Below are 16843 nucleotides of genomic sequence, written 5' to 3' on the forward strand. Positions count from 1 at the left end.
GCGGCCGGGGATCAAACCCCGGACCTTCCGCTCTCCGGGCGGACGCTCTACCACAAGACCACGGAGGCGGCACTTTAGTGTGATGAGGCCGGGGATTGAACTCTGTACCTTACACTCTCCAAGTGGATGCTCTACCACTAGACAGAGGCGGTCAAACTAGTGACTGAAAGTATGAGCTTTGATTCATGCCATTGAAGAAATGATGACATGCAATTAGCCAAGTCAGAGTCAGGGAACGTGGCCAGGTGGACCAGTCCTGGATTATCTTGTTCCTCTACGCACATGTTGAACACCTGCTTTCCTTTCTCACCTGTGCATTAACACTCCCCTGCAGCTTAAGTTGCAGCTTGACGAGGTCGGGGGCCGGAGAGTTGAGGACCTCTTTCATCTCCGCTACCTTGCACTGCATCTGATCGATCGCGACCTCAATAGGTTTGAGTATGTACTCCTTGCGGTCCTTGACGTCGATACGCTTCTTGACATACGGGAACGTGTGGGAAGCTGGAACGAAAGTTTTCAATAACAAGTACACGTGAGGTGAAATGGGGCTTAACGTCGCGTCCAAGATTATTGCACTTATATAGCGACGTGCATGCATGTGTATGTGTGTGTGTGTGTGGCTGCTTGTACTAGTCCGGGCTAATGCCGATTTATAGTGCTAGCTCACTGAGATACCATGCCGCAGTTTAACATGAATACCCCACTCAGACACAGTTTACTGACTCCGAGCCGACCAGTCCTTGTTTTAGCCCCTTAATGCTGTGCGCCAGACAGTGTAACAACAGGTACCATCTTTTAACGTCTTTTGGTATGATGCGGCTGGGGATCGAACCCCGGACCTTCCACTCTCCGGGCGGACGCTCTACCACTAGACCACGGAGGCGGTTCAATAACAAGTACAGGGTATCACTGCTTGAACCAGCATTCATCCTACTCCTTACTGACTGGCACACCAACAAAGCCCAGATGTAGACAGATGGGGACGTCTACCATGTTGATGAAACCCTCCAACCAGGGCTCATTATCAAGGCTGTTGTTTGTTAGTTTGTTTGTTGTTAAACTCCACACTTAGCAATATTCCAGCTATATGACGGCGGTCTGTAAATGACTGAGTCTGGACCAGACAATTCAGTGACTGACATCCTGAGCATCGATGTACCCAGTGGGGATACGATGACATATATCAACCAAGTCAGCGAGCATGACTCCCCGATCACCAGATCCCTTTATTCGCATCTTACGGCAAGCATGGGTTGGTGAAGACCCATTCAAACCCGGATCTTCACGGGTAGGTGACTTAATGGATCTTCATATAGCTGAAATAGAAGGTGAAACCACAGACATTCAAGGGACACAATTCTGTACAGAAAGGGTCAAGCGGCAGTAGCCAATCAATGTTCCTCATGCACTTATAGTGACATGTGTGTGAATGTGTTTCGGTGTGTTTTGAGGGGGATAAGAGCAATATATGACAATAAAAGTCCTACTTAGCAAGATGGTTCTCCTCTTGCACTGTTCATCAATGTTTCCGTGGGATTTGCCATCCTTTGTGAATGGCGTCTCGAACATGAAGCGACGGATGTTGTTATTGCGTTCGTAGTCGGTAAGTCTTTCTGCCAGCTCCTTCTCGTCAAAGTACGGTGTGACGTAGGTGACCTGGATGTGGGCAAATCGGGCGTCCAGCTCAGCGGGATTCACCTTTAACAAATGCAACAAATCAAAATAATAACAAATACAGGAATTCAGGATCCCAACACGTAATGAAGTGAGAGTGATTATTGATAAACGTCCAGCAGCAATCTTGCAGCTATCAAGGTGACCATTTAGTGAAGTAGAAAATATTCATGGTTACAAACAATACCATCAAAACGAAAACAGTGCAGATAGCTATAGGGTTTAGTTTGAAGATCAGGATCATTTTCAACACTTTCTCATTCTAATCCAACTAAGATCAGAAGCCTACGTACCAAATTTGAGTTGTGATGGAGACAAGTGACTAAAGCAGAACTTTTTGACGGAAGCATCCTAATTGAAGGACTATATATATCTTATGTTACTTACATTCATTGTTAATACTTCACTGGATTGAATACACAATGTTCATTCACCACAAATTTACAAACCTAAATCCGGATACAGAACATTTTTTATAACCACATAGTGTATTGGTCGGATTAAATTGCAAACTTGAGTACAGATTTGATGACATAGTATTTCCAGTGTTATGTGCTCATGGTAAAGTCATTTGTGTGGGGAAAAAGCACCAAAACTCATTGTAAGCGTGTATTATGTGCACCCCCCTCTACACACCTGTACTGTTTGGAGAGAAAATGAGGGACATACAGCTGATTGGCAGTACAGTTGCTATTCATAATCAACGAACAACCCACGAAGAGGGAGTCCTAGGTTGGATAACTTGTTCCCAATCTGTGTTTAAACAACAACAAAAACCCACGACCTGGTTCCGTTGACAGGGAAATCTGCAACTGCTCAGATGAACGATTTCAACTGCTCAGACTAGATTCATTATTTCAATATTTCTCGTATAACGTGCCACATAACTGCGGCCATCTTCTGCATGCAGGCACAGAAGGGTCCACACAACAATCATGCAGAGTATGGCTCACTGGATTTCCAAGAGTTATACACGACCTGATTTCATTACTTATAATGACTACATGACACTGACTTGACCACACATAGACATGTGTCACTACAACACATATCGGACAAATGTATTGACGGGTGATGGAGGAACATGCATGTAGTGTATCATTACGTGAAATATAGATGATGATTTTGACTTGGATGCAGGCCATTTTCCAGTTTGAAAAATAGTGCTGACAAAAAAAGCATCAATTCTGGGCAAATCAGTATCCTGGCACACCTAAGGGAGGCAACTCTGAAGAGAGGTTAGCAACAATTTGATGGTTGTCCACCTGTAACCTAGTCCACCATGTCTCCTCACCTTGTTGTCCGACTGAATCAGTCGGATGTTGTCCTTCCCGAACTTCTCCGCATACATCGTCTTGAGCCGTTCGCAGATCTCCGTCAACGAAGTCACCTTGGGCTCCTTGTAGATGTACTCCTTGCCATCATCATCCTCGAAGTACGTCTGAAGGTAAACGCAAGTTGGGAGGCTACATCAAACTTCTGACATCCATGATGCTTCTAATGAATGAGTGAGTGAACTGTAGTTTTATTCCTGCCGGGAACTCAAGAATATCTTTCACATATTGTACCAATGTGAGGAATCAAACCTTGGGTTGCAGTGTGACGAGCAAACTCTTTAACCACTGGGCTATGGTGCTTCTGGATGGGCTAGTGGGTAAAGCATTCACTCATGACACATTCAAAACCTGGGTTATATTCTCCATATCAGTACCTCTATGGCTAATCAAATACCCAATACCTTTTCAAATTTCAAATGGTGTTGTTTGAGCTACGAGATTTGACTTGAAACATCTGGTTATTTTAAAACAGCAAACTTAACAAAGTACCATAATACAGTCGAACCCCATTCCCTTGAACCTAGTGGGACCATGATGTAACTCGAGATATCCGGACACAGGAGATAAGAAGGCATGAACATTCAGACAGATCAAGTAACAGTTTTAGAGATGGTGGACTGACAGACAAAGGGATTACCTGGCCGAAGAAAGCAACTCGGTAGTATTTTCCCAGCAGCCTCTTGCCGGAGTACATGACCTCAATGACCTTGTGGTAGGCACCAGACAGACGATCGTAACTTGCTTGAAGTTTCTGGAACATAGATAACCAGACATAAGCACATGGGTGATGACAGAAGGAGGATATTCAGGGAGGGTCTGAAGTTTGAACCTATGATGAGCAGATCCTTGCACTGCTAGGGGAGGCAACTCGCCACAGTGAATAGACACCTGTATAGTGCACCTTAGACCCCAGGGCCCTGCATGAAGCTTGTGATGAATCGACAGCTGGAGCTCACCTGGAAGTTCCTGGTCTTCTCGTAGATGGGGATGATGAGTTTGTAGATCTCACCCAGGAGCTCGTAGCGTTCTGCTTTCTCCAGAGACTGGGCAGCCTGCTCCAGGAAATCAACCAGGGTTTCCTGAAAGATGGTGTGCATTTATAACACGTAACATTACAGCATGGCAATGAGTTTCTTCAACACACGCAAGACTGAACTGTGCCAACCCCGATGCCAGAAACATGCGACAATACGCCCACTCCACCAGAAGCACCAGAGTACTCCTCTCCTTCTGGTGGACTGCACCATCCAAATGATGGACCAACCCAGTCCTAATGCCAGACTGCCTCACCCCGACTGCCCAACCCCAATGCCAGACTGCCCCACCCCGATGCCAGACTGCCTCAGTCCCAATGTCAGACTGCCCCACCCCAATGCCAGACTGCCTCACCCCAATGTCAGACTGCCTCACACCAATGCCAGACTGCCTCACCCCAATGCCAGACTGCCCCACACCAATGCCAGACTGCCTCACCCCAATGCCAGACTACCCCACACCAATGCCAGACTGCCTCACCCCAATGCCAGACTGCCCCAAACCAATGCCAGACTGCCTCACCCCAATGTCAGACTGCCTCACCCCAATGCCAGACTGCCCAACCCCAATGCCAGACTGCCTCACCCCAATGCCAGACTGCCTCAGTCCCAATGCCAGACTGCTTCACCCCAATGTCAGACTGCCTCACCCCAATGCCAGACTACCCCACCCCAATGCCAGACTGCCCCACCCCAATGCCAGACTGCCCCACCCCAATGCCAGACTGCCCCTACCAAATGCCATGCCCCACCCCAATGCCAGACTGCCCCTACCCAATGCCAGACTGCCCCACCCCAATGCCAGACTGCCCCTACCCAATGCCAGACTGCCCCACCACAGCTAGCCATACCTCAGTGTACTGCACATCCTCCATTCCGGAGTCGTCCTTGATGCCCGACTCCTCAATTGCAATGTTGGGGGAGACGCGGCTGAAGGCGGTACAACCCTGGGGGTACGCTCCTGAAACAGTCAACACCAACTGCAATGTAGTCCTGCGCCATGACTGTTGAATTTATATATAAATATATAGATATTTTTTATATTAAAAGCCTAGGCAAGTCTAGTTCAAATGAAACCAAGTCTAGTTGCTTATGAAAACAGCAGAAGAGGAAAGGTTCTTTTGAAGAAAAAAACAAACAATTATTTTAAAGAAATGTTTTCATAGGCAAAGAGTTAGTCTAGCTGCAATGTAACAGTCCTCTCCAGTACACAGGGGGCCCTGCTATATCTCAGCTAAAAAAAGACTGTTAGATAAGCACAACATACCACTACAAAATAAACATTACAGCTACAGGTTTTCCTGTAGGGCAAGCATATACTTGACTGTGGTAACAAATGCATCTTTGTTTCTTAAAATTAACATAATTCGATGCAGTGATGATTCTTTATTAAGGTTTGTCTGTTTGTTTTGTTTGTTGTTTAACACCACTCAGCAATATTTCAGCTATATGGTCTGTAAATAATCGAGTCTGGATTAGACAATCCAGTGATTGACATCATGAGCATCAATCTATGCAATTGGATACGATGACATGCATCAACCAAGTCAGCGAGCCTGATCACCCAATCCCGTAAGTCGCCTTTTACAGCAAGCATGGGTTGTTAAAGACCTATTCTACCCGGTATCTTCACAGATTTTATGACCTGAATGTATATATTACTCCATGTCACTGAAGTGCAACAAAAATACCCTGCATGTGCTATACATGTACAAAAATCCCTATTAGAAGAAGAAATATGCTCCAGATGTAAATAGGAAGCATGACACATGGAACCCTTGAGAAGGGTGACTTCAACCCATACAAACAGTAGGATAAAAAATGTTTAAGTGATGTATTGTTTAATGACAAAAATTATCTGAAACTCTAACGTTACAGTACAAGTCACAAATGTTCGCATTTCTTTCTGACCATGCATCCATTCCTTCTGACTTATATATGTTTGAATAAAGATAAAGCTTCAATCAACTTCAGTGTATGCATCACCAAATCGTTTTATACTTGTATCTAAATACATTTTGCCAGGGCTACAGTCAAACTAGTCCCAATCAGACAGTTTGTACCTATCTCTTGAGACCTACAGCGGGTACCCGGGTAGGGTCGGGTAATAGGGGGATGGGTACCCGGGTTGGAATTTGGACTCGTCCAAGCCCTAGATGACACACAATCGATCAGTCGGAGTGAGTGAGTGTTATGGTTTTAAGCCGCTTTTAGCAATATTCCAGCAATATCACGGCAGGGGACACCAGAAATGGGCTTCACACAATGTACCCATGTCAGGTATTGAACCCAGGTCATCGGCGTGACGAGCGAACGCTTTAACCACTAGGCTACCAGACCGCCCCCAATCAGTCGGACTACCTGAACCTTGATAGTTGGGTATAACTACTATAATGGAATGCTAGGCACCTATGCCTCACTTCCTATGGTTACATGGAGGGAGCGAGTTTAGATTTTCGCGAGTCTAAACAGTATTCAAGTTATATCACAGTGTCAGCTTAATGTGGGAGGAAAGCCCGAAGTGATGTAGGTTGTAGAGATTTACCACTTTCGTGAAACTATTGAGAACGGGTATGTTGCTGACGAAACTAGAAACATAATCGGGAATCAGGATTCAAACCCCTGATCATAGATTCCTGGCATTACTAAGGGATGCAACTCTGCATAGCAAATTGCTATACTTTAGACGACTGGTCCACCCGTACCCCCCTGTTATAATGTGCTTCTGGTTTAAACTATCTGGTTAAATGAGTGAGTGAGTGAGTACGGTTTTACGCCGCTTTTAGCAATATTCCAGCAATATCTCGGCGGGGGACACCAGAAATGGGCTTCACAAACTATCTGGTTGAAGTTCTGAAACATAAATGCAGTTTCTGTCCAATGACAGAGGAAATACTCAAGACTATATGCAAGATTCTCAAACATTAACCAACAAACTGAAATGAATAAACATGAAATGTTTCAACTAAAACAATCAATCAATATGAAGACATAATACCATCATTCCAATATTATTTGTTATGCAAAACAGAATGCAACAATACAAAACACATGTCATGTAGCACGCGGTCATACAATAAATGGGCGGATGACAACATATATTAAGTTCAACTCATTTAGTACCATGTACCTACCTCCTCCCCCCCACTCCATCCCCTCGAGGGCCCACGTGCACAAATGGATCTTAGTGCTACGACTATCCTAAGTCTGTATCACAGTAAGGAAGCAATCATCGAAGCACTGATCGCTTTGTGCAAGTGGACCCAGGTATTTATCTCGAATTCTGAACCGTCTGACCTCTTACACCATGTGAGAGCTCCTTGATAAACTGCTATTTTATATCAATTAATCAATAAAAAATGTATCGCTCTGCTGATGTATACTACCTACTACGCCTTTTATAAACATGTTGTTATCAGATAATACTATGTATTACTCTTTATTCCAACTAACATATATTACCATGCAAGTGACATTCGATAATCAGCAGTTTTATCTTGAACGGTTATTGTTAATTGTTCAATGTCAGGTTTAACTCATGTCACCACCTAACAACTTACCTATGATCCTGCAAGGACTTAAAGGACGACAACCGGGACAGTGAATGGCCCCAGAGTGAGTGAGTTGGTTTATTTTAGGGGCCATCAGTTAGACCATAGACTTAAGTTGCAAAATGATTAAAAAAAGAAATAAACAATTCTACATCTTGGTAAAAATACCTCATGCCTGATTACCAAATACCGTATTCGACGTAATAAGCGCCCAGGGTGCTCACAAAATTAGAAATAGGGGTCTCTTATTAGAATGTTATTTTGGTGAAAAATACAGAGTTGAAAGATAAATTTCGTGGTTTATACTGACAGCCTGAAATGTTTATGTACGACAGATATAATTTGTCCAGAATTAAATGCCCATAATTAAGGGTGCATATATCACACGAGTGCGTATTATACGCGAATAAATAAGTCTTGTGTACATTGATCAATCGGAAGGGGTGCTAATTGGGATTGTTCACTAGCCAATATCTTAGCAAATGTCGCCGTGGGCGCTTATTAGAGCGGGGCGCCTATTACGTCGAATACGGTACATGACACGGCCACAGTTAACAGCTGCAGATATATGCACTGATAAACACTTCCTAAAATAAGGAAAACAGTTTCCAGACATTGCCTTGTGCAAGTGAAGACGTGTACACAGCTTCAGCAGATTAGATGACTGCAATTATGAACAGGAAAATGTTGCATCCGTGACCACACACCGTGAGGGTGTTGTTGGAGTAGGTTAAACTGCCAGGTAGTGGGAGCTGTGGGGATGCTCCAGAGTACCTGGGAGATCTCAAATGTAGCCACTCTGTCACTTGATCTTAGAAGAATGCTTTTTCAGGAAATCATTAACGCAAATAGTAACATTACGGAAAGTGAGTGAGTGAGTGAGTATGGTTTTACGCTGCTTTTAGCAATATTCCAGCAATATCACGGCGGGGGACACCAGAAATGGGCTTCATACATTGTACCCATGTCGGGAATCGAACCTGGGTCTTCGGCGTGACGAGCGAACGCTTTAACCACTAGGCTACCCGACCGCCCCATTCCGGAAAGATAACTCACAGATGACTCTTGTAAAATTACATTTTTAACTGATAGTATCCTCAGGTTTTTAAAATAATCATCAACGGTGATGTGCAAATGATTCCAAATAAAAAAGAAGGCTCACGACAGTTAATATACAAAGTATCCTAACCAAGAATATCTTTGTCACTGTCTGAAAGCAGGTTTATTGATGGACAGAAGAGATGGTTCCACAAAACGCCAGTTGATTCTCATAAACACTGACTGCAATGGCACCAAAAGTCTTCACAATTCTTTGCTGGTAATGTTTAGAAGCCTGTGAGCACACCTGAGATTGGGCCCGGTACTCCAGGTTGCTCATAGGTCCCCGCAGTCTAACCTACGCCGGCAACGCCCCCAAGACCATATCTTCCACTCAGACAAGAGGACAGTGAACAAGAATGCCTCTAGATACCTACTTCGACCCAGAAGAAAAAGGGGAAAAAGAGAAAAATATTGCCAAGTTCTTGAAGCAACGGCTACTGTGAAAGTGAAATACTTATTCAAAAGGTACTAATTTGACTGCCAACCGACACGAATAAAGCTTCAACCATGCAGGCTTACGGGTGGATTTCTATACTGATGATGTCGAGTGGATTATGAAAAAGGTCAAAATTCAGAGTATTATGTTTACCCGTTTGTTTGTCAGTTTATTTGTTGTTAAACGCCGCACTCAGCAATATTCCAGCTATATGACGGCAGTTTATAAATGATTGAGTCTGGACCAGACAATTCAGTGATTCACATCATGAACATCGATCCATGCAATTGGGATCGATGACATGCATCAACCAAGTCAGCGAGCCTGACCACCCGATCCCGTTAGTCACCTCTTACGACAAGCATAGTCGCCTCTTACGGCAAGCATGGGTTGCTGAAGACCTATTCTACCCCGGATCTTCACGGGTCTCACTGGTCTGTGACACAGTAGTCAGTGCTTGCATGTATGGGTCAAGCAAGCAGCGGTTGCTAGCATGGACAATGATCACTAGGCTGTGATGACAGACAATAACACATAGCAGCCACCTGTTCCTCACTGATCAGATCTACCAACTAGCATCGGTAACTGAGGACTTAGTCTGCCACCCAGTCACCAAAGCGATATATATGATGGAAGATTCTGTGACAGATATATTTAATGTTTGACATTCATTCAGCTAGGTGTACCATCTGATCTTCATTGGTCAGTTCTGACAACAAACAAGAAGCTTGAAGACCGATTCGGTTCTAAAATCACCACACTAATATTTATTTGTATACATAATCATACATTGTAACCTTCCGACATTACTAGGTACAGTGGGTTACAGAGGGTCTATTCCGCCCTGGGGATAGCCATTTAGAAATTGGTTCTCTATAGAGACACAAGAATATAAGGATTTCGACCTACGTAGTGACAATATTTTGAGGCTACTCCTACTTGCCCCTGAATTCACCAGACAAAGGACAAAAGGACCACTGAAAATGTTGTATATGAAGAATACAGAAGACGAAATCCATATATCTTGTGTCTCAAGAGGATACTTGAAGTGGATCTTCGTTTACAGTGCACAAGTATTTTTCAAACATTGAGTGACCTTGGGCCCTGTTGGGGGATCAAATTAGTTTATCCTTCAGTTTAGTCTGTGATGACAAGCATGGTTAAGACATCGACAACAGACTAATGAAATCACATTTGTTACATAAACAATCTCCTCTAATGACAACTGGTCAGTTAGTTACGGAAAATCTTTGTAATTCCATCAATGTTAAACATCTACGGAGTTATTAGTTTAGTAAACAATAAACATCCTAATACTTCAGCCACATATTTTTATGAAGACAATCAACTGTAAAGAACACATGCCTGTATTTCATTAAGCCAACTGGAATTTAATAGGTTAAAACATTCACAATGTGTTCATATCTTAAATCTCAACATCCAGGATTCTTGCCAACGGAATTTCTCATGGTCTGTTCATGTGAAGATTGCAGCTGTGGAAGATGTGCCGCGTATGACTGCAGACCAAACAAGTTACTAAGAACACAGGGTTGTTCCTGCATAATACTTTCACTTATTCAAAATATCACTGCACAGAAGACGTAAAAGCACTTGTTAGCCTCTGTGCGTTGAAAATCGACTCCTTAACTTCCAAAGTGAATGGATCTTTTCTTTACTTGGAAACCATTTAAGATATGAACAATCATGCAATGTGATAGATGTCAGAAAAGGACTTCATTCCACAAAGCAAAAATAGCCCTACGACTATCGTAAGTCCATGTTTTAGTATGGGAGTTACGACAGTCGTGGCACTAAGATCAGTTTGTGGGATGGCGCCAGGAATTTCAAAATGAAATCTAATATGATGACATGCAAATGATGAAACAAGGCTGAGTTCTAGAACGCTGACATCTAGTGGTAGTCGCAATGCATCATGGGATCTACTCGTGATGAGCGAGCAGGCAGTAACAAACTTACGTGATCTAAGTTTTCCTGGTGAGACAAGATACAAAGGATTACTTGGCGGTCTCCTTCTAAAACCTCACAGACACTAACTAATTAATAACTTAATTCTTCTTTAAACATTCAACATATTATCTCTTAATTTCTGAAAACATAGCATCGTGAGAGAGTGAGTGAGTTGGGTTTTACGCCGCTTTTAGCAATATTCCAGCAATATCACGACGGGGGATTCACAAATGTTGGTAATCAAACCCTGACCTTCGGCATGATTAGCAAAGGCTTTAACCACTTGGCTACCCCTACATAGCCTAATATTTCAATTCAAACAACGAGGTTGTATTTAAAACAGCACTTATAACTAGAAATAACCTCTTCCTCATATGTCAAATTGTCCATGCATCCTGCTATGAAATTTTTTATATATTCAAATCCATAACATGCAGACGTATGGACATATCTGTTGAAAATTTGATAGCTTCAAACCATTTCAAAAATAATTCCATGCACATATGAAAGATTCATCCTACTAGTAAATCTTCAACCATTTCCAGTGTTCCTGTTTACCAGTAGTTACCATTTTTCTACCGGCAAAATTAGGGTTGGACCGTTAATTCATGTGTCTGCCAGTACTTATAAATCTTTGTTCTTGAACAAAACATTGGCGATATTCATATAAATGTATATGTCAAAGGAAGTCAGTCTATCAGTTACCATCAGGGTTCCCCTTGTCAATTATCATTGCAAGGAAATAACATTTTGGTTTGTTTCGAGATTAAATATATATTTGAAGTGACTTAGTCTCAAAATATTACAAAAATGGAAGAGAAAATTGTGATTGAACTTTGTGTCAATGACGTGTAGATCTAACTAAGTTACTTCAGAGATGACGTCATTGCATTGAACATGATTTTGAAAGAATTGAGACCAGGTAATTTCCATACGTTTTTTTAGTTGTGGAGAGTTGGTACTGACAAAAATAAGGGGGGACTGGTAATTTTTAGAGTTAAAAAGCCAGCGGGAACATCGCGTTTCCAGATCTACCAACAATACTGGCCATGTTGGATTTGTTTATTTGTTTGTTGTGTAACGCCGCACTGAGAAGTACTCCAGATATGACGCCAGCTAATTTTATATCAGAAATATAAGTAGAATCTTATGAAGCAAAACCATAGATATAAACGCATTGGAAGAAGGAGAGTCAAAATGGTACGATTATCTTGTGATGTGAGTGAGTATGGTTTTACGCCGCTTTTAGCAATATTCCAGCAATATCATGGCGGGGGACACCAGAAATGGGCTTCACACCTTGTACCCATGTCGGGAATCGAACACGGGTCTTCGGCGTGACGAGCGAACGCTTTAACCACTAGGCTACCCGATCGCTCCTTTATCTTGTGGAAGAATCTCAATCTTGAACATTACATGAATACCCATCTAACTAAATTGATGCACCTGCAACAAAGGTTGTTGATAACAGGATGAGCCAGCTTAATGTACTGTGTATCATTGATCACATACCTGCTTTTAATATATCACCTGGAAATTATACTTGCTACTGAGTTTAAGCATTTGGATTGTCTTTATGAGATTACAATGAACGTTTTCGTACAGCAATATTCATTTACACCAATCATACAACTTCATAGATCCATAGTTATTGTGGTTCACACTTTGACTCAACTACAGTCCTGGCGAAACTCTGCCATTAAAAAATTGAACATTGACATCAATATCTGAGTTGTCTTTTGTCAAGAGCCTCATCTTCCAGATTGCATATATACATGTATATTTTTCCATCATATTTCAGACTGGGTGCGAGTGACACCATGTTGTTAGAAACACTTGTTCGAAAAAAAGGTGGTGCTTAATTAATTTCCAGGTGTACACATCTACCTTGAAAGTGATAAACACCTGGGCCCCGTTCCACAAAGCAATCTTAGCGCTACGACTGTCGTAAGTCAGTGTTAAAGAATGGGAGTTACAATCACCTTAGCGCTAAGATCGCTTTGTTGAACGGGGCCCTGCCCTGATTCAAACCACAGGGTTTCACTGTACAGTAGCCAAGATTCACACAATCCACAGTAGCCCCAGGGTCAGATAGAACATCAAGGCTCATTAACAGCTGTACAAGTTCGTGAACGTTAAAAATAACGATCCGGTTTAAGTGAATGCTCCTCTTGAATAAACCTTGAAAGGTTGGAAAGAAATAGCTAGGGCACTTAATGGTGAATTTGAGTACATTGTGTTTGTTCTATGCCTAGAGGTGGGTAGTGAGTCATGGAATGTTGAACCTCCTCCTACAGAAAGTGCTGTAAGCTATGGAAGAGAAAGGGACTGCCACTCTACAACTAATGCTTATATTACACTCAGGGCTATCTACAACATGGCCCCTACAAGAGTGAACACTAACATATAGGAAACTAAATCTTGCTTCATTATTATCAGAAATGAGTCATTAAGGGACATCATCAAACAGATCGGAAACAAAATCATGTTTTTTGTTATTTCTTTGTTGAGAGTTTTACACCTTTGTTGAGAATTTTACACCTTTGTTGATTGTTTTACACCTTTGTTGACTGTTTTACACCTTTGTTGAGAGTGTGTTCCCACTGACCTAGCGGAATAGCTATGACTGAAATACCATGGAGAACGGCATACGCTAAATGTATTGCAGGTAATGGGATGGACAAAACAGAAATGTCAGAACAAACCATACCTCTCTTCTTCAAATACTCCGCGATAAGAGCAGCGATATGAATGTAACAGTGGGCAGCCTGAAACAAACAACGAACATATCGAAATGTAGAAACTCATTGATCAATTAATTAACCAATTAATAGTACACTCAATCTCCTACAAAAAATTGTGTATATTGGTGAGTGGGTATGGTTTTACGTCGTTTTTAGCAATGTTCCAGCAATATCATGCTGGAGACTTGTATAAATAGGAGAAAGTGTTAATGGGTGGTTGGGGGAGTGGGAGCCACACCCTTACCCCCAAGGTCCTGCACGGACAGACAGAATTCCTCGGTGTAACTATCAGCCCCGCCCTTTTAGGTTGGGGGTATAAAAATTGTAATTCTAATGATATGTGAGAAGAAATATTAAGGATGGAGGGTCTTAGGTGGAAGCGTAACCAGAAACAAGACATATTTTGCTGTGGTTGCCTATTTTTGGGGAGTCTAAACATACAGCAGCAGATATTATGGACAAAACCAGGGTGCCGTTGTACTAAGGTGATCGTTACTCCCATACCGTAACATAGCCTTACGACAGCTGTAGCGCTTAGGTTGTAATGTACACGGCACTCAGATCTATAAACAAGAAATGTAACTATGGTGAACTCACTTCTGAGAAGTCTCCATTCTTGTTGTGGAGTTTGGCCATGGAGTCCAGCCATGTTTTGCGCAGTTCGGGCGTGCTGGCGTACGACTTGGCCAGGCTGTACTGAAGGTCCACCAGCAGCTCAGGGTCGTTCTCGTTCTCCTTCATCTGTGCTGTTGCCATCAGCACGGTTCGGATCCGCTTTGTCAGATCCTTCACCTCACCAGGGAAGGGAGTTTTCTGCAGCAGAGTAATTAAGATGATTACTGATTACATGTCCTATGCGTTCTCATGATACCTGGCATCATATTTAGTGTGATCTTGCAATGACATGTTGTTTTTTGTTGTTCTTTTTTATGTAATGATATCTGTAATATCACATATGTCCCACCAAATCCAAAATTTAATAAAGAAAAAATATTTTAACATAATTTATACTGAACTGAAAATACACGTAAAATTTACTATTTGAAAATAGAATAAACAATGTTTCATTTTATTATTCTTTTATAATTATTAAAAGTAAGACGCATTAACATTGATATTTATTGCTTTAAGAGACGTGTTATGACAACTTCCTACAATACATGAGTTGCACTGGATTTCCTTACTCCATAATTAAAAAAGTCTCTTATTCTCATTTTTACCTAAAATTTGCTGACATGACAAAAATCAAAACCGTGAAAGAAAGTAAAAAAGGACAAGATGATAAATGAAGACTTGGAGATGACAGAAGCTTAAGTCCTAGTTCCCTCCGACTTTATTCACTTTCAAAAAAGAATTTCTCTGGCAGTTGGAAATGAAAAAGACCTTTAGCTATACTCTTTGTTGAAATATTTCGAAAACTACTAAAAACACCTTCATCCTTCATTCCTGGAGTGTCAAGTCATGAGAACACTTCGAAAAACATAAAGAAAAGGCACAGTCTTCATACAAACAGAGACATAACGCAAATAAGCAGATGAATGCTTTGGGCCCAAGGAAGGTATATCCCTTTAGCCTGAATTTTGAGTGACAAAAGTTTAATAAATTGTTCAGTTGTGCATAGCAAAGTAATGTAACCCTGTTCATATCGGACACACAAAGCTATCCGGAGTGACAACAATTTTGATAGATTGAAATGTCTGCTATCTTCCCCCCACTTCCTGGTTGAGATAAGAGGTTTGACCTAGATTTGGAAAGTGACAGCAAACCCACAAAAACTTGTAGTCAAAGTGGATGTTTGTTATTTTCCCTCTGTATGTTATCAGAAACAACATACCGTATTCGACGTAATAAGAGCCCCGCTCAAATAAGCGCCCATGGCGATATTTGCTAATATATTGGCTAGTGAACAATCCCAATTAGCACTCCTTCCGATTGATCAATGTACACAAGACTTATTTATTCGCGTATAATACGCACTCGTGTGTTATATGCATTATTAATTATGGGCAATTAAATTCTTGAAAAATGTATCTGTCGCATATAAATATTTCAGTGTGTCAGCATAAACCACGAAATTTATCTTTCAACTCTCTTTTTTCCACCAAAATAATATTCTAATAAGAGCCCCCTTTTTCTAATTTTGAGAGCGCCCTGGGCGCTTATTACGTCGAACACGGTATTTAGCAAACAAACATTCTGCCATATCTATGGTAATGTAAATGTCATCTCCTACATCACTGGATATAGGACGTATAAAATTAAAATATACATTTATCAGTTATTATTTTAATACTTAGAATGATAAATGCTCAAATGCTGAGATAAGGCGTGTGTATTATTTCATCCTTCAATGATTACATGAAAAGATGAAAGTAACTGCGAAAGAGGTGTGTAGGGTCGCCAAAATCTGTCTCAATGATCACTCCCTACCTAATGACCAGTTCCTTAGATACGATTCAAGTGTGATAGGCAAAATGTGTACCACTTACATAACATACTTCTTCAGATCAAGACAAACAATGACATTCAAACCAAACACCAGACTCATATTGACAGGATTAAGGTGTTTGTATAGTGAGAGACTATTCTGCCCTACTCAGTAACTTAAAGGTCACACCTCCGGGGAGCCACAGCTTTAATGCACTTCTCCTCCAAGTCAAACTATTACTGTTAGATAAAGTAGAAAGTAAACAGGACAGATAAAAGCCCATGTTAAGGAAAATGTTAGATCACAGATTGTTTTATGTTTAAGGGCAGATGCTGGAGTAACTAAGAAAGGTATGCCTTCCCTCTGACAAGGAGATCACAGCTCTTATTTATGCTGTAGCTTTAGAGTGAGGTTGTGCTCAACTAATGGGTGAGTGAGTGAGTTGGGTTTAATGCCGCTTTTAACAGTATTCAAGTTATATCGTGGCGTGTCAGCTTAATGTGGGAGGAAAGCCCGAAGTGATGCAGGTCTCAGACATTTACCACTTCGGTGAAACCCACAAGCACTGCT

At 41.7% G+C, this 16843-nt stretch overlaps 1 protein-coding gene across 24 annotated transcripts in view; it reads right to left on the bottom strand.

The window, feature by feature from the left end:
* LOC124119718 (dedicator of cytokinesis protein 9-like) overlaps window positions 1-16843 on the bottom strand; it is a 190253-nt gene that overhangs the window by 14427 nt on the left and 158983 nt on the right. For 19 of the 24 annotated variants that reach the window (XM_046482341.2, XM_046482340.2, XM_046482323.2 and 16 more), the window contains 9 exons: window positions 14443-14658; window positions 13812-13869; window positions 11111-11125; window positions 4897-5006; window positions 3968-4090; window positions 3649-3762; window positions 2969-3115; window positions 1488-1698; window positions 311-501 (listed from right to left, as the gene is read on the bottom strand). In XM_046482341.2, coding sequence (XP_046338297.2) covers window positions 311-501; window positions 1488-1698; window positions 2969-3115; window positions 3649-3762; window positions 3968-4090; window positions 4897-5006; window positions 11111-11125; window positions 13812-13869; window positions 14443-14658 — 1185 coding nt within the window. The remainder of the gene's footprint in view (window positions 1-310; window positions 502-1487; window positions 1699-2968; window positions 3116-3648; window positions 3763-3967; window positions 4091-4896; window positions 5007-11110; window positions 11126-13811; window positions 13870-14442; window positions 14659-16843) is intronic. The other 5 variants (XM_046482343.2, XM_046482345.2, XM_046482344.2 and 2 more) reach the window with 1 other exon arrangement.

This window comes from Haliotis rufescens, unplaced genomic scaffold (genome assembly GCF_023055435.1).
Source record: "Haliotis rufescens isolate VD_foot unplaced genomic scaffold, xgHalRufe1.0.p SCAF_9, whole genome shotgun sequence".
Lineage (NCBI taxonomy): Eukaryota > Metazoa > Mollusca > Gastropoda > Lepetellida > Haliotidae > Haliotis > Haliotis rufescens.